Here is a 22,149-nt window from a genome sequence, read left to right on the forward strand (position 1 = left end):
TCTTTCTGTTTCAGGAGGGAGAGATCGGGCCAAATAGTTCAGTCCAAATCAAGGTGACCTTTAAACCCCTAAAGGCCCGAGAGTATCGGAGTGTGGCTTACTGCAACATCTCAGGTACAGCTCCTTTCCCCTGCTTCTCTCAGGCCTACTGAAGCCATGGTGCAAGCCAGAGCCCACTGGGCTCCCCTGGAACTGCTGGGAAGAGTCCCTGGGCAGCAGGGCAGTGCTGGCACATGCCACTGCCCCTGCAGCTTCCAGGGAGTCTCCTGTGCAAGGCCAGGGTCAGAATCCTGGGTCTGGGTTACTGATCCCAGAACAACCCAGGCACTGCAGGGAGATGTTTTCATGGCACGGCTTTGCCAGCATTTCCTCAAAGGCCAGAGCAGAACAGCTTGAGAGAACAAGCACTAAGCCCCTCTAGACCAGTGACCTCCAGGATGGGTCCATTTGGCATGGATCCATCATCAGGCAGCAGGAGCTGAGTTAGAAATGTGCTCCCTGAGCCTGGATCACCTCCCACTGCCCACACACCACCAGACCAGAGGTGGCTGAGCCCCACTGAGCCCAGGGTCTTTGTAGAGGGACCAGCCTTGGCCAGCACCTGCTTCTCTCCCTGTGTGGGAATTGGCACCTTGCAGCTCCCAGTCTGTGGAGATAGAACACAATGCTGAGTGCCAGAAGTTGAGGGCTTGGGCAACAAAGTCTTGTGCTACTGGGCCAGGTAGTTTGGCAATTGCTGCCCAGCAGTCTGCCAGGTACAATTGCCAAACTCTTGATGAGCTTGTGCCTTCACTGAATGGATTTCAAAGCTCCTCTAGGTGCATGGGAAGGAAACCATAGAATCATGGTGTGTTAGGGATGGAATGGACCTTAAAGATGATGTAGTCCCAAGAGCCCTGCCCTGGGCAGGGACACCTCCCACTAGAGCAGGTAGCTCCAAGCCCCAAGCAGCCTGGCTTTGAACACTTTCAGGGCTGGAACCTCCACAACTCCCCTGGGGAGCCTGCTCCAGTGTCTCACCAGCCTCACAGTAAAACATTTCTTCCTAATACCTCACCTAAATTTCCTTTCTTTCCATTGATACCCATTACTCCTTGGGCTGTCACTTCAGGACATGAGAGATGTTTAAAACTCAGCAAACTGGTGGCTAAAATTGGAAACCAGCCCAAGGAATGGGTTAGAAATTGGAAGTCAGCCCCAAGGGAAATGTCCTGAGGGAAGAGAAGGGTCCAAATCTTCTCTTGCAATATCAGGAGCTGGTTTTATCCAGCTCAGAGTCAGGGGCCAGCGTTCAGGCAGGCTGGAAAATAGAGTGTAACAGTGGGAATTATTGTACTGAAATGAGCATCTCTCCCCAGGCCGTGGGAGCAGGCTGCCCCTGCACCTCCGAGGGGAAGGCCAAGGACCCGTGGTTGAATTCAGCCGTCAAATGCTGAAACTTGGGAACATTTTTGTCAACACCTCCCACGTCTATGAGGTGAGCAGCAGGGGTTGGGATGGATCTTGATGGCTCCTGAGGCAGCAGCAAGCCTGGTGGACCTGTGGAATTCCTGACAACACGGGCAGTTGTGAGCAGGGAATATTGGACGTACTGGGCAGATCTGGTGGGGTCAGAAAGGTGTGTCTGCTGTTCATGAAGCCCCAGTCCCTTGGCAATGCCAATTTTTGGCAGCCTTCCTTGGGGGTCAGCTCAGAAGCTTCCTGAAAAACAACCCCTTGGCATATGAAACCCAGACTGGGTCAAAAAGCTGCACGTTCAGAGGCTTTTGTGGCAGCCCCAGACACAAGGCACCTTTGCACTGGACTGTTCAGAAGCAGCTGGAACAAACTGGCTGTGTTGAGCTTCAGTACCCTGCAAACAATTCTCAGTGGAGTGTCTCCTGCTTATTCCTGGGAGTCACAGGAAAGCCATCCAGCCTCCTGGCTCAGTGCTGGCCCTTGCAAAGGGCTTGGGATTCTTTCCTTTGCTGACCACTCCCTCACCACACTCCAGCCTTGCTGCATCCCTGACTCTAGAAAGACAAAAGTGTTCCTGGGAATAAAGCTAAGGATCTTTCTACCTCTTTGCCTCTCCCTCAAAATAGTGTCAAGTTTGCAAAAAAAATAGAGAGCAACTGAAAGAGGGAGAAAATAAGGCACTGCATCATGCCAGACTCTTTCAAAAGCTTGGCTGTGGAAAGGAAAAACACCCTGGGTTTTTTTACCAAAAGATGGTGCTGTCTCTGTATTTGGTGGTGATGCCTCGTTATCAATGTGTTGTTGTCATGATTTGGGAAAAGGTGAATGAGTAGATGGAACTGTTGGAGCTGTGCTAAGTGGGGCAGTGGCAGCTCTCTGGTGATTGACTACGCAGCTGCCCCACGTTGCTCTCAGGGCCAGCTCTGAATGAGCTTGGTGATGCTGGCCAGAGCTGGAGTGCTCTGTGTCCATGGGAGAAGCCCAGGGTGACTCTGGTTATGTGCAATTACTGCTGCTTTGCATGAAAACCCAAAGGCAGAACTTGTCCTGTTGTATTTTTGGACTTCTGCCTTTCAGCAGCACAAAGCATCTTCTGCCTTTTCTGGGTGGGAATTGCATCATTAGAAAATAACTGACAAGAAGGGAAGATTGCACATGAATTTCCCTTTTGCTTTCTTGCTGCTGCAGGTGAAACTGATGAACCGAGGAGCTATAGATGCTCCCTTCACCTACATCCCTTCAGCCACAACCGTGGGCCGCTGCTTCAAGTTTGCCCCCGAGGAGGGCGTCATTGCAGCAGGTGGGATCCAGACGATTCACATCTCCTTCAATGCCACCGTCCTGGGGAGCTTTGAGGAACAATTCCAGTTCCGTGTGGCTGCATCTCCTACGCCTGTGATCCTGACAGTCTGGTAAGGACTCTGGGAGCTTGCTGGGCACATCTGTAGCTGTCTCTGGGACATCCCCCACCTCCCTCATTTTGGGGTCGAGCAGAGGAAAAAGGAGTTTCCTGAGCTCTTCATCTCTGCTCTGATCCTGGCACTGCCCCAGTGTAGGGTGCCCGGGGGCTGGAATGACTCCTCCCTGCAGGGATCTCCCTCTGCCTTGGGCCATGGCAGGCAGTGGGATGGATCAGCTTTGGGCAGTAGCTGCTCTGGGCTGTCCCAGCTCAACACCCAGCAAAGCTCCCAGGGCTTTGGAGATGGGGCAGCCTGGGTGATTCTGCAGCAGCAGCAGTGTTTTTAAAAACTTCTGCTCATAATCCATCCCAAATGGGCAGCAGCAGCCTCACCTCACCTCTCATGGCCATGCTGTGGGGGACAAGCTGTGCTCCCAACTCCTGTGCAGAGAGTGCTCCAGTCCCTCCTTTCCACAGCCAGGAAAGGGCTGGGAGACAGGGAACTGTGCAGCAGGAATGTGCCAAGGACATGGGCATCATCCCATGGGCTGGTGCCACTGCAAGAGATAATCCTGGCCCAGCAAAGGGAGAAGGGGTGATAACAGGGGAGGCAGAGCTCAGTCCTCAGTTCCACAGCAGCACGAGGGATTGTCCCTGCCAGCCTGAGCCATGTGCTGGTAGGATAATGTCCTGCAAGCAGGAAAGCTGATGCTGGCTGCTCTGGAGCTTTGCAGCTAGGCTGCTGCTGTTGGGAGGCACTGGATCAAGGCAATAAAGAAATGAATGCACCCTGCACTTGATTATACCAATGAGATAAGGGAGATGGATCAAAAAAGAATAAGAAAATTAGGACTTAGCAAGAGGAAAGTGGTGAGTAGGTCTGCCTGCAGTGGAGAAACAATTATGCTGGCTTTGTTTTTGGAGGAAAAGTGCTGCTCTGTTATTTTGGAAATCAAGAGGGAACCTTTCACCATCAATTGATTCTCCTCTGTCTCCCCCCAATCTGCTCCTGGGACATTATTGCATAAGCAGCTTTCTCCTTGGGCAAGGGCAGGTGTCTCTTGTAGAGATGTGTAGAGCAGAGCCAGTGGCAGTCCTGGGAACACAAGAGAAGGCACAGTTCACTGGTCCTTGATTTTTAACCAAAAAGCAGAGTGGGCATGGATTGGTGTCACCCACAAAATAAACTCGTGAGTGTTGTGCAGCTTCAAGTGCTGATTTCAGTGGATGTTGGTGACTTTTGGAGCCTGTCTGCTGAGTTCAAGGACAGGTGAGGTGGCGTGGTAGATTCAGGACACCCGTGTTTGGTTGTTGAAGCCATTGCCCTTGGCTGTGCCGGCTGCTGCACTGGTGCCAGGCTGGTCCTTTCCTCTAGGATTCATCTGCCCACTGTGCAGAACTGTTGCTGCTCTTTTCAGAGGATGCTTGGGGCTCCCCTGGCTTCATGTCTCTAAAGTCTGTCAGTAATGATTGTGTGGCTCAAAATCTGCTGAGAAAGCTCCTCCATGGGAACACCAGTTGGAGCTAAGAAGCAGCAAGGCAGGGAGCCCGTGGCTGGAAAGGCTGGTTACAGAAGTTTGTGGGGACTTTTATGTCCATCACATTACAGATGGGGAAACTGAGGCAATGGAGCCATGTGTGGGTGTGTGTTCAGGGTCCTTCATGGCACCACCAGCAACTGGGGGCTTTTCCTGCCTGCCCTGTGCCCAAATCCCCACCAGTGGCTGTTGGCTGCCGGCCACTTGGCTTTAGCTGCCTCCTGCCCACACGGACACTGTGCTGAGCACATGGTGCTGTGTTGATTTGAAGCCCACGGTGCCCCTGACCCCAGGCTTTATGTCCCCGAGCCAGGGCTGCCACACGCTTTGTGACTCCCTTTAACCGAGGCATTTCCTCCTGCTCTGTGCTCGTCATCGCAGGGGGTGTGTCACTGGGCCGGCTTTACACTTCGACCTCCACGAGCTCCACTTCGGTGACATCTCCTTCGGTGAGTGTTCCCTGGGCTTGGGCACAGCGTGAGGGATCTGTGCGTTCCACAATGAACCACTTGAACATAAAAACATCCATCACTCGTCTTCTGCCACAGCAGCCTCTTCAGGCTGGGAACTCCAGGGCTGCTGGTGCCTCAGGTAGCATTTTGCCCTTGTCAGATCAAATAGAACCAAGGAATAGAAGCTCTGGGCTGTGCCTGCAGTTGTTTTTTCCCCCCATCTGTGTTCAAATGACTCTTGGTGAGCAGGCCTGGGAGAAGTCTCCTCCCCACAGAGCTGGCCAGCCAAGCCAGATGTCCAGTGCAGAGCAGTGGTGGCCGGTGGCCGGGCTCTGCAGGACATCCCCACCATGTGTGGCTGGAGCTCTGGCTTTCCAGGATGGAAAGCAAATCTCAGAGCTCAAGTGGGGTAAACCCTTGCAGGCAGCAATCACAGGGAGCAGCAGGGCTGTGATGGCCCCCTTTGTTGGGTGAGGTGGGACATGGTTCCTAATCACTGCTCTCGAAGCAAGGCTCAGGTTTGCCTCCAGTGGAATGTGCTCTGAGCTGTCACCTGCTCAGTCTGTTTGGCCCAAACCAGGAGATGCCTTAAGGATGCTGCAGAGAGAAACTGCATTAGGGTGCTTTGCATCACCTTCTAGCTCCAGATTCCATTAATTCCTCACGTAGCTTCTCGGTGAGCTGTAGTTCACATAGTAAAGAGCTAAACTGCAGTCACCCTTTCATCCTACCAGGCTGTTCACACCAGGAGTCATGACACAGTTGGTGCCTAAATGGATATTTGTGTCCTTTTCCCAGGTTTTCCCCGCACCATGACCTGTCGCCTCACTAACACCTCCCCGCTGGCCGTGACATTCAAGCTCCGCATGTCGGACGATGGCACGCAGCCTGCTGTCAGCAGCTTGGATCAAATCTGCAAGGAAGGTGACCCATCCTGGAGGAAGGGAATTCATTTTTATGTGGAGCCAAGGGAGTTTACAATGAATCCCAGCCAAGGGACCATCCTCCCCCAGGGACACCAGGATATCGAGGTATGGGAAGAGTCCAGCCACACACGCTTCAGCCCCAGGGCTAAAGCTTCACTGGAGTGTGCGAGGGCTTTAGCTCTGATGCCAGCTTTGAGGATCATGTGAGTGAGAGATCTGCACTGGCCTGAGGCCTCTGTTAGCTGGGTTACTCAGGATGTAACTGAAGCAGCACTGTTTTGTTCCCAAAATCATACGCTGAGATCACAAACCGTATGGTAAAGTACTGGAGCCATCCTTGTGTTTTTGAGAGCAGTTTCTTTGATTGCAAGTGGGCAGAGGAAGGATGAGGACAGAATGAGAGGTGTCATTGTAGAAAGCAGTTTGCTTTTCTTCTTGGTCTCATGTCTCCTCTCCTGGGGAGCAGAATGATTTGTGTTCATTGCAGGGATCTCCAGTGGAGACAAAAAGCTCTGCAGCCATGAACTGCCTAGCACCTGCTGGGCCACATTTGCCCTCAGCTTCCTGCTGTAAAGCTGAACTCATTCTGTCCAAGTCAGCAGATTTCATCTGCATTTGTGTCATTGTAGTCAGATGAAAAATTGGCCCCTTAATTTGGGTACAGTGGTGTGTAGAGCTTTAGCCTAATGTTTGAATTTAGCTGACCTATGCCATGATAGCAAGGTGTGTTTAACAAATCTGGTATTGCCAGAAGGCTTTTGTTACTCTCAGAGACTGTGCTCTACACATGGATCAGCAGAGTAATTAAGGCAAAATCCTCCCTTTCCTTCCCATGAAACAAGAACTGGAGAATACCACGTGTGGGTAATGAGCTTTTATAAGGAAGAATTTACTGCTCTTCTCTTCCACCAGGTGACCCTGTGCTCCAACACGGTGATGGAATACTACCGGAAAATGCTGGTGGACCTGGTGGGCCTGGAGGGTGTTGGCAAGGAAGTGGCATCAGTGATCATCACAGCCAGGTACCAGCACTTCCCTGGCCTCTCCCAGCACACTGCCTGGCACAGGGTTTGCTGGCTGCAGCTCCCAAGGGAAGTGTTGTTTAATGTTCTCATGTTGTGACCAGCTGGACACGAGAACAGCAGTGCTTGGAAAGCAGCCTGTGGTGAAAAGCAGCCCTGCTCACAGCCCAGCACAGTCCTGGGCCTTTTTCTAGAGGGACCAGGAATGAAATCATTTATTGGCCTGGTTTTTGGTGCTTGAGCTGGAACAAATTTCCCGAGGACCTGCTCTCCTTCTTCCTGCAAGAGATGGAGCTGTGCTGGGTTGAGACCCCCCTGCTTTGGTTTGGGACACACCAAGCAGCCTGCTGAGAGTCAGGGTCTGGTTCTGTTCATGAGGGCACGTGACAGTGGGGAAGTGGCTCACAGCCAGAGTGGTGAGGGCAAGATCTTACGAGGGGAAAAGAGCCCTTGATGTGGCAAGTCAGCTCTAGTTTTTCTCCTTTCCTCTGCTTCCCATTTTGAGCTTGAATGTTTTCAGACTTAAACCAAAAGTTGCTCTTGCTGCAGCAGAATTCCATCCTGCCAGTTTAATGTCGAGAGGGATGCAGTTCCCTGGTGCTGCTCCCTCTCGCAGGCAGAGCCATGCAGTCAGTGCCTGGGCTGCAGTTTTGTCAAGCAAGTGCAAATGGGGACAGTCAGTGCATGGAGCTGTGGAGTGAAGGACCGAGGGAGCTGTAGGAACTGGGAGGGGGTGATCACCCACTCTGTAGGGCAGGTGGTGTCCCATGCCCTCCAAAGCTGGGGCAAACAGCTGAGTTTTCAGGCAGGGCAACAGCCCCGTGGGAGAGAAGGGAGTCATTTTTACTGAGACACCGGAGTCGTGTGTTCCTTGAGCCTTAGTGAGCACTGATCCGTGTTGGGAATGCTCCCCCAGAGCTCATGGATCACCGGGACTGTTACAGGAGTCCTTGCAAGCCTTCTGGGCTAAAGGAGAGGCTGAGGCAGCTGTGGGACAAAGTAAGTGCTCTGCCTGGGGCACTTGGCAGCCTCTGGCTGCTGCCTCTCAGGGTTTGCCCCTCCTTGACAAGCCGTGTTGGAGTGGGAAGGCTTTGAAGGCAATTTCTCACTGCAGGGCTGTTAAATGTCTGTTTGACAGTGACAAATGGGTTATCTTTGGGGGTAAATGTTCTCTGTTCTCTCAGTATCTCTGATTCCCTTGGGGTCATCTCTTTGCCCAGATGTCTGGTTCCTGAGCTGCAAGTGTACCCCCAAATCATGCACTGCAATAAGTGCCACCTGAAGGAGCCATACGAGAAGAAGTTCATCATCACCAATAAAACTCACCTTCCTGGCTGCTACGGGCTCATTCCCCAGGTTTGTCATTGCATCCACCTCCTCCTCTCAAATATTGCTGAGGAGATTATTAGGGGAAAAAAGGGTTTGGATAAGACCTTGCTGTTTTCTGTTCAGCCTTAAAAATCTGCTGAGAGCAGGATCCTACCTGAATGTAAACTTTAGGAGGCAGTTTAACCTCCTGAGGAAACAGTTTATGTTCTAGTCTTCAGGGTGTTCTCTGGTGGGAGATCTTAGAGGGTTGTGAAAAGCTGCTGCAGCCACAGACACCAACAGCTGTGCTGGCAGCCTCCTTGCAGGACCCCCTGAGAATGCTAAGCCTGCAATTCTTGCATCTTCTTTGGGCCTTTTACCTTTGTCCTGGGGATTTTGAAAAACGTGTGTGAGTTGCTGTGGCGGTGGATGTTAAGGAGTTTCAAGCTGAATTTGGAGGTCCCTCTGAAGCTGCATTTGATTGTGTCCCTTCTAGAAACGCAAGGAGGACTCTCCTGTGTTGTACTCCAGCCCCAAACCCTGTGGCATTGTCCAGCCTCGCAGCACTGCAGAGATTCCGGTTACAATCCAAGTGCAAACATTGGGCGATCATCGCACCAATGTTCTGATCGGCGTGTTTGGGGATGAAAGAAACCCACTGGTGAGTGCAAGGGGAGATGTGTGCCTTTGTGCAGCTCCTCCTGGCAGGGTGCAGAGTGTGCAGGGATTCTTCTGGGAAAAACAGGCACAGGCTGCTGTGGAGAAGGACAGAAGGGACTGGTGCCATAAAGAGCTTATGCCTTATAGGTGGTAATCTCAGTGTCTGACTCTGAATGTAGTTCCTAAGCTGGAATTGAGGATAATTTTAGTTAAATTAATCTTTAAAATGCTAGTAACTTTGGAAATACCTGTTTTCAAATGTCATCTCTTTAAGCACAAAAGAGGATGTCAGAAGACTTCTGGGAAGGTTGAGCTTTGTGGAAAAGAAAGGAAAGCTGGCATTTGAAGAGTAGTTGCAAGGATTTAAACTTACATTAAAACGCATGGAAGTGATGATGGCAAATTCCCTGGATGGCACCAAGTATCTGACCCTGGGCCATTGTGACACTGCATGTAAATCAGTCAGCAGGAAGGACAGGCAGTGCAGGCTGTGCCAGGGAGCCTGAAGTTTGACACAACAGTTGCTTTCAACTGTCAGGCTGCTTACCTTAAGCAGGAGGGTTTCTCCTCACCAGAATAACCAATTGTTTACCTGTCAGCCTGGTCTTAACTAGACATTTCTTGCAAAGCTTTTACCTTGGGCCAATCATTTGTATTTTGACAGTTTCTCTTACCTTAATCCTTTTTAATTTGGAGGTGAATATGTAACTTTAATTTTTTTTCCCCAAAAGCCCAGCATTTCAGCTGGAGAGGGGTTAAATAATAAATAATAAATAATAAATAACTTGAGTAGAGTTGAGCTGTTTAAGCTTTTTTAGGTTTCCCTGTTGTGGTTTGTTTTGGCTTTTATAAAAATCTTTCTTTCCTGCTTCTTCCTGGAACAGAGAGCAGAATTCCTGAGCTCTGGAGAGCTGGCAGAAATCTATGGAACTCCAAAGAAGATAGACTTTGGCATGATCCCAGTGCTACAGCCGAGCTCACAAACTCTTACCCTCTTCAACACAGGTCTCGTCCCTGTAGACTTCAGGATCAAGATTGTAAGTACCTGTGGGGCTGTTTTCCAGGGAATTGACTGGTCAGTAGCAGCCAGGACTTTTTATGACTGGTTTTGATATGCAAGATTTCCATCTGGCCCATCTGGTGTGAGAGGTGGCAGGATACTCCAATATTCCATCGGAGCGAGGCAAGAGGATCCTGGCTCTGGAGTGGTTTTAGCTGGGGCCCTCGGTGAAATCAGGTGCAGAGATGTTGGAGCAGAAACAAGTCTGGATTGTGGTGACAGGTCCTCCCTTCACTTTCTGGAAGGTCTTCAGATGTGCGTGTGACATTTTTGGAGCTCTGAGATCAGAGAAACCTGTGTTCCTTTGCTCCCCAGAGAGCCTGGATTTCCCTATGGTTTCCCTGTCCCAGCTGCATTTGCTTTGTGCCCAAGTGCTGTTTGTAGTGGAGAGCAGGGTGTGAGCTCTGTCCTCAGACTGCAATTGTCACAGCTCCTGTGGCTCAAGCCAGTTGGGCTGTGCACACGAAGATGTGTGGGGGTTGTGCACCCCCCCAGCCTGTGATCTTTGTGCTGTTGAAGAGCATCTTTGGGGAGCAGCTGCAGAGAAAGGCTGTTTTCATATGTGGAGGTTGCACAGGGCAGAAGGAGCTGGGGCTGCTCCCCTGGCAGGGAGAGCAGGGCTGGCACAGCCAGGAAGGGCTTGTAGGCTGGGGCTGGGGCTGGCTGGGTTGTCTGCTGGAGGGGGAGATCTGGGAGGGGCTTGAGGTTTGTTTTTCTTCATGCTGGATGTGCTGAACTTGTGGAGCTGCTTCAAACCTGATCCTATGGCCTTGTTTGTGTTTGTGGCTAAAGCATCAGGCCATGTGGGAGAGTCCAGCCACAGCCTCGTGGGCCAAGGAGGAGGGCTGTGAAGTTGAACTTGCTGCTTTTCCAGCTCTTTGGGGGATAAATGCCACCTTCAAGTGAGGGGTTTTTCCAGGACAGCTTTCTCTAACTCCACAATGAAATTCTGCTTTCAGCCTTTGCAGGGAGCAGTGCATCTTGGCTGGGTGGGCCTGGCATGGAAATGATGGGTTTCACGTGCTCCTAGCAGGGCTGGGCCTGCAGAGCTGTGTCTGTACAGCTGTGCTGGTGCCAGACCTCTCCTCCCTGCTCTGAGCAGCTTCCAGCTCTCTTGCCCAATCCATGGAGTCCATGAGAAAGCAGATGACAAGAGTTCTTGGGAAGAGTGGGCCATGTGCACAGAGCACACATCATCCAGTTTCCTTTCTGCTTCTTGCTTTTCTGCTCTGCTGTAACCATTTTGAGGTGGCTTTTCCAAAGCAGAGGGCACTGGGGCACCTCTCTACAGCTGATGGTCAGTGGGAAGTGAGGGCTTCAGTCCTTCAGGGGATCTTGAGAAGCACTGATGGCCCCTTGGGCAAGAATAGTTTGGTGTTGGGGTTGCAACTGGTATTGCAGTGATATTCTTCAGGATCTCAGCAGTGTCCTCCAGCTATGTGGTTTCTGGAGTGGGATTTGAGCAGTCCTGGCTTCCTCTGGCCTTGAGCCTTTGTGAGAAGGCAGGAGAGAGAGAAAGCAGCTTTCCCTGGCACACACTCCAGAGCAAGAGTGGGGAAGGAACACTCTCCTGAGGATAAACATCCCTTGGGTTGGGCAGAGCTGGGGTCATTAGGTGAGTCTGTTAAAGGAGAGGAAAATACAGGTTGTATGAGCTCTGCTGTTGCCTGAGACTGCAGCTCAAATTTAGGGAAATGAAGCCTTTATGATTTTTATCCTCCCCTCTTTAGTCTGTCCTTTTCTTATATCCCACAAGAGATCACGGTGCATGGTTTCCATCCTAAATGCATCTTCTGCTTGTCTTACAGGCTGATAAACCCCAGTGCTTTGTTCTTGAAACCCAAGAAGGAGTGATCCCCGCTAGGGGTGAGGTTCCTGTGACTGTCACAGCCATCCTGGATGACACTGGGCATTTTGCTGACTCCATCCAGCTCTTCATCGAGAACAGCTTTTGCTTCAGCTTCTTACTGAGGGCTATGGGCACTGGCACCACAATTGTCACAGACAAACCACTGGCCCCAGAGCTCAACTTGGGATACCAATTCAGGTAGGAGATCTCCCCACTCCCACCTCTCCTCCTGGCTCAACAAGGAGCAGTTTTGCTGTAGTCCTTCAGGCAAGATCTTCTTCAGTGTTCCAATCCCTGAGTCCTTCCCTGAAGGCAGAGATTCCTTCAGAAACGTGTGGTGGCCAGTTGAGAGTTGTTAGATACCCTCAAAAGCCACTGGAAGGGAAACCAGTTGCTAAATGGCCACTGAATTGTCTTTAGTTGTAATACATTTATGTCCTCACTTGATCAAGCAGTGGTGTCACAGCTGCCCCAGAACAAAAGGTTCCCAAAAGGGCGCCCGGGTGAGGCGGTCCCTCCGTGGGGCTGAGGGACCAAGGGCAGATGGCCTCACAGCCTTCCCTTCTGAAATGGCACTTCCCAGGCAAGCAGGGCCTGGGAACAGAGAGACAGGAGGGCACCAACCCCCCCAGGAAGGCAGGAGCCCCCAGAGCAGTTCCAGGGCCAGATGGAAACTGCTGCTTTGTGTGGGGCCCGCAGTGCCACTGCCGCTTCCTCCTGCTGTTCCTGGGCCCTGCTGCTGCCCTGCTGTGCCCAGGGCCTCGATGGCTTTTTTGCTGCCAGCAGAGTTTGCAAAGTTCACTTCAAAACAGTTTCTAATTGCAAAATGAAGTTCTACAAATGGCTCTCAGTGCAAAACCAAAGCTGCTACCAAGGAGAGGGCCCTGCTGCCCTGGTTTCCTCTCCTGGAGCAGGCAGACGATTTTTACCAGCTTGCTGGGATCGTGCAGAAGCTGCCTCTGAGCTGGCTTTTAGAAATGCCTGCAATCATACCCCACACACAAGGTCCTCAAGGGCAGCATCTCAAAGATTCACGGACAGTGTGGGGCACCGAGCAATGCAAAATACAGTAACAGTACGAAATCAGCCCAGAACAAACATTTTGGAGGAAAACATCAGGTCCTGTTAGTCTCACCTTGAAAATGCTACATTAGCATTATAAGCAGATTTCTCTTTGCAATAATGACACCAGAAGGGCAGCTTGTCAGACAGTTTCTGGCCCACATTAAGAGCTGGAAATGAAGACAGTCCCCAAGTTATGAACACCTCAGATTGCTCATCAGGAGCAATCTGATGAGCAGGGAAACAGCTGCTCCCACACCATTTTCCATCCTGGCTTCTCTTGTAGCCACCTTCCCAGTACTCATCAGTTCCAAGTAACAAACAGGGGCCACCATTTCCATCGGCTCTTCTGGAGCGTGGAATGCTACAGGCCAGCCAAGAGGAAGGGCCAGAGCGTCTCAGCCCTCAGCAGCCCCAAGGCCGAAGATGATTTCGAGAGCCGCAGTCGTACGAGCGCCGTGTTCGGGCTGGAGCCAGGCTCCTGGCACCTGCAGCCAGGCCAGTCTGTGGCCATGGTGCTGCGAGGCTTCTCCCACATGCCACAGGTGAGGTCCCCACCAAGGGCTGAGCCTGGGGAGCCCTCACATCCCCTCCCCTGGCCTTGTTCCACAGTGCCTTGACATTTGCCTGGGGAAATGAGCAAGGCCCTTCAAGAAACTGCTTTAAGGCCGCACGTTTCTGTGGCAGCACCAGTTGCTTTCCTTGCTGGCCACCATCAGAGCAGCCAAGGCTTTATTGGGATTCCACAGCTACCAAAACCCAGTGCTGATCCCAAAGCAGGGCTGGAAGGAAATAATGCTCTTTTGGGGCAAACGGTGTTGCACGCTGAGTCAGCAAAGAAGGGCAGACAAATAAGTTACACTTAGACTAGGAGCACAAAAAGAAAGGGAATTCAACAAGTGCCAATGGTTTATCTGGGGTAAGCACAGATAAAACAAAAGCCATGTGAAGGGAGGGGAGTTCTCACAAGTGCCTTTTGTGGGCATTGGGGTGCAGTGTTACAGACAACTGAGTGCAGAATAAATCAGCTGCATCACGGCAAGAAAAGGAGGCAGTGCCCACTGTAACTGTGTGGCAGGAATAGGGGCTGTGCTGGGTGCTGAGCCAGTGCAGGGCATTTGCTGGTGCCCTGCCACCCTCCACTGGTGACAAGTGACTCTTGCATGCAGGAGGTGAGGGATTACATGAGGTGTGAAGCTGTCGTTGGCACAAGCGTGGTGACAAAGAAGATCATAGAAACCATCATTAGCTGCAAGTTCATAGATCCCTCTATAGAAGTATCAGCCAGAAAATTCTCTTTCCGGGTGGAGAAGGTAAGTCTCTGGATTGCATCCTGGCATTTAGCAGCATGGCTGAGGGGGGTGTGTCCTTGTGTTAAAGCCCCTCTTTGCTCTGCCTGAGGCACTTGGTCAAGTGAGTGAAGATGCTTTTAGAGATGAGACTGGTATTTAACTGCCCCAAAGCAAAACTGCAGTTACAGCTGCACTGCTGTGGGGATCATGGCCACTTGCAGAGAAATGCCAGTTTCTCTGCACACTGTAAAGGGAGGTTTTTAAGGATCCTCCAAGGCACGATGATGTCTGTACACTGAAGCTGTAGGCAAGCTGGGGGGAAGAATGGAAATTTCTGTGAATTCCTCAGGCTAACGAGGAAAAACCCATCATCTCCTGTGTCTCTGCCTTCTCTGCTGTTGGCATGGATGCTTTAGGGTATAGCTATAAGGTATAGCTCTGTGCATTTCCCTAGGCCTCACCTGCTTCAAAAGACCCCCAGACATCCTGCAGTGATGATAACACTGAGGCAGAGCAGGTGCCCTTTAGTCTCTGGATCCCAGTTCCAGCATCATCTTTCCCTCTCCTGCAAGTTGTCTGAAAAAGAGAGTATGTTTCATGATTTGGTTTCTGTACTTTCAGGCCTCTCGTTTGGCTCCCAGGCTTCCACTGAAGTACAGAATCCCTGGAACAGGCAGTTCAGATGTAATTAGAAGCCTTTCAGCTCTCCCTGATTCTGCCTGGGTTCTGCTCAATGCCACACACACCAACTGATTGATTGCATACTATGGCACAGCACCTGTTTGATATCAGTACATCCAGAAGCAGTTTCCCAAACTCTCTGGTTTCTCTAAAGCATGCAGGAAGCCCAGCACAATGCACAGACAGGAAGGAAGAGCCTAGGCTGATCACAGCTTTGAGACCACACACACCTTGTCCCTGTAGCAGGAGCTGGAGGACACTTGTTGCAGACTGACTGCTTTTTTGAGGCTGCTAGAGCCAATAAGGTTGTAAGAAATGACAGCATGTGAGTGAAGATGTTCCAGTGCTGTTCTGCCCAATAGAGAGACAAAACTGGACACAAATGGTCTGGATTCACTTTCTGCTTTAGGTCTTGTTCAAGCAGCCACCTCCTCTCCTATTCCCTCATCTGTACATGGGAGTGGTGCCCTGTCCCCAGAGGATGCTGTGGTTTCTAAACATGACAAGCATCTGCTATAAAGAAACATCTCCTGGGAAAGTAGAAACAAATAGAAAGGATCAATAGCATGTGTGCACTTCTGGGGCTGAAAAATGTGAGATGCAACAGAAGCAGGAGGAGGTCTCTGGCTACTTGAGGCTGTTTTTCCTTGTTTCCATAGAAACCCAGTGATGTCCTAACTCTGCAGTACCAGCCTTTGGCTTTAACAAACACCTGCTCCCTGCCGCTCGACCTCGTGCTGGACGTGGAGCAGCCGTTCCTGGTGTGTGATGAGGACCAGCAGCCCCTCCCAGATGGCCAGGTGAGCAGCCCTGGACTCCTCCAGTGGGGCTGGAAGAGGAGGGATGTGCTGGTGCCTTTCTCTTGGGAGGTCCTTGAGTCAACAAGTTTATTGTGTAGCATCAGCAGTGGGCTGGCCTGAGCTGCATCAGCAGAGCTGCTGAAGGAATCAAAAGATTACCTGAATTGAGAAGTTCCATCCTGGCTTTAAGGCACAAGGAGGAGGGAGCAGGCAATTTGGTCTGGGCAAGCCATGCAGTAAAGGTGTCTCCTGGAAAGCATCCCAGCTCTCCAGCAGCCATCCCCTTGTATTGCTGCTGAGCACAGAAACGTGAGCCTGAGGGAATCCTGGACTGGACTGTGGTGCCTGCAGTCACACCCTTGCTATAAAGAAGTGAATGATGAACTGAGAAGCCCATGCTGGGGCCACACTTGGAGCATTTACTGTTTCATGCTGTCAGACCTTGGCATGTCATTAATTACTGTCCATCTCCTTGCAGCCTGTGAGAGTGGGTGTAGAGGAGACCTGCCATGTCTACATCGCATTTGACCCAGCTTACAAACTGGAGCTTCACAGCTGGAAAGAACAGAAGATTCTGAAGATAGACATGGTTAGGGACCATCCTTATGTGGAGTATATCGAGCTTTGGGGAGAAGTCCACTTCCCAAATCTCCGAATCCAGCCCAGCAGCCTGGAGTTTGGCTGCATCGTGGCTGGCACGGAAGCAGTGCGCTCTCTGAGGATGAGCAACTGCAGCCCCCTTCCTGTGGAGTACCACTGGGCATTGCAGGCAGACAGCCAGGTGCACAAGTTCAGGTATGTGCACCTTTGCCCTCTCCTCTTCTTCCTGCTGTCCTGTTTGTGCTTTGCAAAGAACAGAGCTGTTTGTCTAGGATCTGACAGACTGCTCTGACTTCTCCTTGTGCAAATAACACTGACCAGCTGTGCTCAGGCTGCATGCTCAGGGAATAGGTTTTCCACCAATTTGGTGCTGTGTAGCCCCCACAGTGGTTTCCCTTGGGATGGAAAGCTGGGGCCAAAGCTGCTTTCTCAGAGCTCTGTGGCCTGAGGCGATGTCCACCTTGATGAAGGGCTCCTAATCCCAGCTCCCACAGTGCTGCTGGAGGCCCTTTTGGGGGTGCCCTTTTGGCCCCTCTGCTTTGGGATGGGTCCTCTGTGCAGGAGCTGCTCTCTGCTCCTTGCCTTCCTCCCTTGCCTTGTGCTGGAGGATGCCCAGAAAGTCCCAACAGCAGAGAAAGAGCTACTCAGCACCTGGGCTGATGCAGAACATCTCGTTACCTTTCCTTCTTTTCTGAGACAACTCCTTTAGTGCCAGGGTGATTTCTTTCCCAAGGCTCAACTCTTGGTGGACACCTTGGATTCTTCACTCCCTTTTTTGGTGACACTTGTTACTCATTCTGACTTTTCCCCACTGCAACACGTCCCTTATGGGTTCTGTAGTGCTGGACAGCAGGACTTGTTCATCACACCATCTCCTGTCCCTGCCTCCCAGAGAGTTTCTATTTTAGAGTGAAAAATGCCATTGTCTGGGCACCATGGTCCTGGGAAGTTGCCTCAAACCATTGATTCAAACTAAAGGCAGTGGAATAGATGATATGGGATCTCTTGGGGGTTATGATGAGAGATCCTCTCATCCAGAAATGAAACCCAGCCTTAGATAAGAAGCCACAAAGCTAAAGACAGTTATTCTTTGGGGAGCAGGTCATTATTGGCACTGAATGCCTGTCTGGGAATGGAGCATTCAGGCCGTGTTTGGCTGTAGGGGAGCTCTTGCAGCTCAGCAGGGTGACAGGCAGGCACAGCCCAACTGTGTCCTCACGTGGCATTAGAAACACAAGCAGAGTTACCCTGAGCACCTGCTTCAATCTAAAGTGGGGAATGTGACCTGAGCCAGCTGGGAGTGTTGGGAAATGCCAACCACCCCTGCCTGCACTGTCAGGGAAACATTCCTGATAAATACCTGGGAGAGCTGCAGAGTTTCTGGCATTGGGCATTGGCAGGGCTGTGCTGGCTCATCACTGCCTGGGTGTGCCCTTGGTGTCTCAAATCTCACTTTTTGCTCTCCTCCTTCTCTGTCTTTTCCTCTCCCACTGTGCTTTTTGCATCCTCACAAGGTGTTAATCCCTGTCCTCTGTAGTTCCTCAATGCAAGCAGTTGCAGCTGCCTGCACCACTGCTACCTCAGTGTCATCCCTGGGCTGGTTTAGAACAGACCTGCTCCAGCCTGGATTGGGAAGGGCTGGATCAAACCATTCCTGAGTTCAGTGCACCAGCACCCAGCCAGGGGCTGCATCCTGACCAGGAGCTCCTCATGCAGGTGTCCTTCCCTCCCACTGCAGGTCCCTGCTCACAGTTATGTTTTTTTCCAGATATGAACTTTGCCCACCTAAATTCAGACCCTCACCACCAAAGTTGAAGAGTACCTGTTTGAATTGCTCAGCATCTCAATGGAGCCACTGCAGTATTAAAAATGTGGAGGAGCCAGACACAGACCTGCAAGAACCACAGGATCTTGGCCAATCTTCAAGAGCAGAGGTAGATTTTGTTGTACACCCAGTGCTGTGTTGTCTCCCCAGCTTGCCACCACCAAGTCATGCTCATGCTGACCTCCCTTTTTGCTGCCCTGCTGGTTTGTGCCTTGAGAGTGGGCTGGGCAGCGGGGCCTGTGGATGGACATGGGCTGTGTGGGAGGGAGGAGCAGGAGAGTTTTCCTTGGAGAAGCCTGCTCAGATCCTACAGATCTAAGCTCAACACAGATCTGTGTTGAGTGTGGGATTTTTTGGCCTTGTTCTCTTCACAATGTAAGATGAGGCTTTCATCTGCATCATGATGCTAAGACCTCCAGCTTCCTTCCCAGAGCAAGCTGTGATGAGTCCTGATCTCCATGTACCCTCTTCCCAACCCTGCCAGACCACCTGTTTCCAGGTGTCTGCTTTCACCTGAGAACTGGTATTGCAGTGGTGGCCCTGAAGCTGTCTTCTAAAATGAGACTTTGCCAAGTGTCTCTCTCTTCCTCTCAGCATAGAAAATGGCTTGTTTTTCAGCTGCCAACATATATTCGTGGAAGGCATTACATCCCAGTGGGGCTGGCAGGATTCAGTCACTCCGTGGATGTACCATGGATTCCCCTCAAAGTGGAGAAGGTAAGAGGGAATCTGTCTCACTTCCACGTTTTCAGTGTGGCAAGCAGGGCTGTAGCTGCCAGCCCCACTGGTGGCCCTCAGCATTGCCCACAGAGGGGCCTGGCATCCCTCCAGACCCATCACAAAGTGCTGCTGAAGCAACTGGTTATTGGAGAGGCCACGCAGGACATGCTGTAGGGAGGCCCAAGGACGCTGTGCAGCACCTGTGGAGGGCATTGCTCCCCCTGGACATCATCAGGTGGTCCGTAGGAAAGTTTTGCAGGAGCTTTTGCTGTAGCACCTTGAAAAAGCAGCAGATAAATCAGAGAGAGAGAGAGAGGGGAAAAGCCTCAGGAGTCAGATGAGCTGGGCTGGGGTCCTTCCCTGAGCTCCAAGAGCTCTCACTCTGCGTGTCCCGCTTTTCTAAAAGCAGTCATAAATGCTTTTTAAAGGCAAGTTGTGTGTCAGAGAGAATTTCTACTGCCAGGAGACATCCCAGTTCACTTCAATGTAGTGTATTACTGCACTGATCCGTGAGTATGGGAGAAGATTTTCCTCATGGTGCCTCCACTGGTCAGTGGCATGGATACAGGATGAGATCAGGATGATTCTGGCTGTGTTGTCTGAGGAATAGATCCCTCTGGCTACAGCTGCACTTTGCTCCAAGGTGCTCTTGTGCATCCATTTCCATGCTCAGCACCTCAGTCTCTCCTGTTCTCCGTGCAGGTTTTCAGGATCCTGCCGCTGTCGGGTGTGCTGCAGCCGGGAGAGAGACAGGAGGTCTTCTTCACCTTCACTGGCCACCTCAACACCATGGCCCAAGTCACAGCGCTGTGCCACGTGGAGGGAGGCCCCACCTACGAGGTGAAGCTGACCGGGGAGGCCTCACGTGTCAGCTTCTCCCTGAGCGCCCGGGAGATCAACTGCGGCTCCCAGGTACCCCACGGGTCCCCGGGCACAGCTCCTCGCCTCGCTGCCTTCCTGCCCACCTCGCTCCAGGGCTCCCTTCCCAGCCCCTTTGTTGTCTCTGGGGCTTGGAAGTACAACCTTTGTGGGACACATCTGGCATCCAAGCTGTAAAATGGCCGTCTCCAACCCTCTCCAAAATGCTGGGAATGCCTCTTGTTCAGGGGACTTAACACTGCCTCCTGAGGCACCGCAGGGGGATGCTCTGGACGTCCCTCTGCTGATCCACTCCAAAAGCCTGACCTCCAAGGAGATGCTCTTGTCGAACGCTCTTCTTAATCCATGCAATAATCAGGGGAAGATCTTGGGCTTCCAGTCACTATAGCTGGAGACACTGTCCCAGAATGATCCCCACTTCACTCTTTTTCAGTTGAAAGCCCACAGCTATTTCCAGCTGCTGGCCCTGTCGGTGTTGCTCTGTGTGACTCCCTTGTTGCCTGTATGCTGCTTGCCAATACTTGCATGCAGGTGCCTTTTCTTTTGGAGTGCCTCCGTGCTGTCTCTGTTTCTCCTGGCTGCTGGTGACCCCTCAGAGGGCCTGTGTCCCCACAATGAAATGTGTTCATTTATTACTGGCCCTCCCATGGTTGTTGCCACACCTCTGGGTGCTGCCAGAGCTCCCTGGTCCTGTGCAGGTGCCCTGTGCCTGGGGGTTCCCCGGGTTCCCAAGTGCCCCCATCTCCTCTCTGGTCCCTGCTCCCATCAGGTGTCTGCTTTCAAGGCCAGGAGAGAGGAAGGAGATTCCCAGCAGCAGGCCTGGCTCTGTAACTTCCCGCTCTCTGCCTTCTCTGCAGATGTTTAACGAAGTTCATCACAGCACGGTCATCCTGGCAAACACCAGCAAGATTAAATTCAACTGGGTGCTAGAACCCAGCACTGCAGACCAAGACCTGCCTGGTGTGTTTCTGGTCAAGCCCACCACTGTAAGTAGCACGAGTGACTGACCCCAGCCCTGTCAGGTGGCCCAGGAGAGTGTTAAAGGGACAAAAGAGGGGGAGGGGGAAAAGGGGGAAAAAGGTCCGAGGGGAAAACCCCAAACTCAGCCACGAGATAGAGAGGGCTGTAAGCAATTTCTTCTGGGGGCAGAGAAAGTCAAACCAGTGCTATTGAAAGTCAATAAAGCAAAAGGAACAGTGGTGGGTGCTTGGCTCGTGTGCTTAGCCATAGCCAGAGGCACACCAGTCAACACAACCACATCCATTATAGACCCTGGGTACTGCAACAGCCTAATACAAATTCACAAATGGTTACACATATTCAAATATTTTAACATAGTTCTTCCTCCATCCTACCTTTTTGGAGCATGTACAGTTGCCCTAGTCCTGGTCATTTGGTACTTTTTGACACATTCAACAGGTTCCCATTAACTTCATTGGTTAAATGTTAATATTACAGCAACTCTTCCCCAACACTGGTATCACCACAAAACATTTGCCTTAAAAAAATTCTAAACTTTAGCAAAAATTCTTTGACAAAAGCCAACATTATAAAACACACAGTATTTACTCTAACAACTGTGCAAGGCAACACTATAATGTATTTATCACAAAGGTGATGTGGTCTGATGGTTTCTTCTAGATAGAGAACCTGTCTTGTCAGCCTGTCTGTCCCCTGAGCCATCCCCCATCAAACACTCTGATGTATTCCCTTCCTCCTCTGCCATTCCTGCAGGGCTCCATTGCATGTGGCAGGAAGCAAGTGCTGAGATTCTCTTACATGCCAGGAGTACCAGGAGCCTTTAGCAGGACATACCAGCTTAAAGTGGGTGACCTGGAGCCGGAAAAGATCTGCCTGAAAGGAGAAGCGTCCTTTCCTATGATCAGTGTCAACCTGCCCTGGAACATCAAAGGTGGGCACTGCCTGTGTGCCCCCAGGAAGGGCCCCTCTGGTTTTGTTCCCTACCAAATGCCCACAGGGCAGCTCATGCCCACCTGCACCAAGCCTGGAGGGCTGCAGGACTCCCAGAGCCACTCAAGCCATCTGACTGCTTTGTGAGTCTTGAGCAGAGGATCCCATGTGGCCTTTGTCCCAGGAACCATCCTGCAGAGCTTGCCAGCACATCTGGCAGGGTCCTGAAGGATGATGGCTGGCCTGAAAGGCTTGGGAAAGCTGTAAGAGAGGCTGGCAGGGCTTCTGGCAGGGTTGGATTTGCGTGACATTGCAGGGGATGAGATGTTCCTCTGTGGGGAGGAAGATGGATGGGAGCGAACGTGAGCATTCCGAGAGGAGCAGCAGCATCCACTTTCCATAGATGGCTTGAGGGATTTCTTTCTGGAAGAAAGCAGTGTTTGGGAGCTAGGGACTTCCCAATTTAAGTGGGATTGGCACTTTGCTCACACTTCTCTTGGTGGATGTTTTCTTCCTTCAGGAAATGAGAAATGTGGAAAGCCACTACGGCTTGCAGAACACAGGCAGCAATACAGTGAGACCCTGAAAATTCAGATCCCAGCAGCTCAGCCCTTAAAAAGTCCAGATGTGAAGACTGGGAAGCTGCAGCCCTGCATGCCTGGAGGCTCTGACATTGTAGTAAGAACAGCTGCAGCCCCGTTTGGCAC

The 22,149-nt window shown here is 51.5% G+C and overlaps 1 protein-coding gene across 2 annotated transcripts in view; it reads left to right on the forward strand.

The window, feature by feature from the left end:
- Positions 1-22,149, forward strand: part of LOC147645787 (axonemal central pair apparatus protein HYDIN-like) — a 57,237-nt gene that overhangs the window by 12,929 nt on the left and 22,159 nt on the right. For both annotated transcript variants that reach the window (XM_086874216.1, XM_086874217.1), the window contains exons 10-29: positions 15-114; positions 1,359-1,477; positions 2,647-2,870; positions 4,777-4,844; positions 5,646-5,878; positions 6,686-6,795; positions 8,016-8,151; positions 8,600-8,764; positions 9,648-9,800; positions 11,632-11,870; positions 13,021-13,279; positions 13,904-14,047; positions 15,367-15,507; positions 15,986-16,302; positions 17,876-18,041; positions 18,551-18,649; positions 19,355-19,564; positions 20,389-20,517; positions 21,266-21,443; positions 21,963-22,120. In XM_086874216.1, the coding sequence (XP_086730342.1) occupies positions 15-114; positions 1,359-1,477; positions 2,647-2,870; positions 4,777-4,844; positions 5,646-5,878; positions 6,686-6,795; positions 8,016-8,151; positions 8,600-8,764; positions 9,648-9,800; positions 11,632-11,870; positions 13,021-13,279; positions 13,904-14,047; positions 15,367-15,507; positions 15,986-16,302; positions 17,876-18,041; positions 18,551-18,649; positions 19,355-19,564; positions 20,389-20,517; positions 21,266-21,443; positions 21,963-22,120 (3,348 nt within the window). The remainder of the gene's footprint in view (positions 1-14; positions 115-1,358; positions 1,478-2,646; positions 2,871-4,776; positions 4,845-5,645; positions 5,879-6,685; positions 6,796-8,015; positions 8,152-8,599; positions 8,765-9,647; positions 9,801-11,631; positions 11,871-13,020; positions 13,280-13,903; positions 14,048-15,366; positions 15,508-15,985; positions 16,303-17,875; positions 18,042-18,550; positions 18,650-19,354; positions 19,565-20,388; positions 20,518-21,265; positions 21,444-21,962; positions 22,121-22,149) is intronic.

The sequence above is a fragment of the Cyanistes caeruleus genome, unplaced genomic scaffold (genome assembly GCF_971803275.1).
Source record: "Cyanistes caeruleus unplaced genomic scaffold, bCyaCae1.hap1.1 HAP1_SCAFFOLD_171, whole genome shotgun sequence".
NCBI classification, from domain to species: domain Eukaryota; kingdom Metazoa; phylum Chordata; class Aves; order Passeriformes; family Paridae; genus Cyanistes; species Cyanistes caeruleus.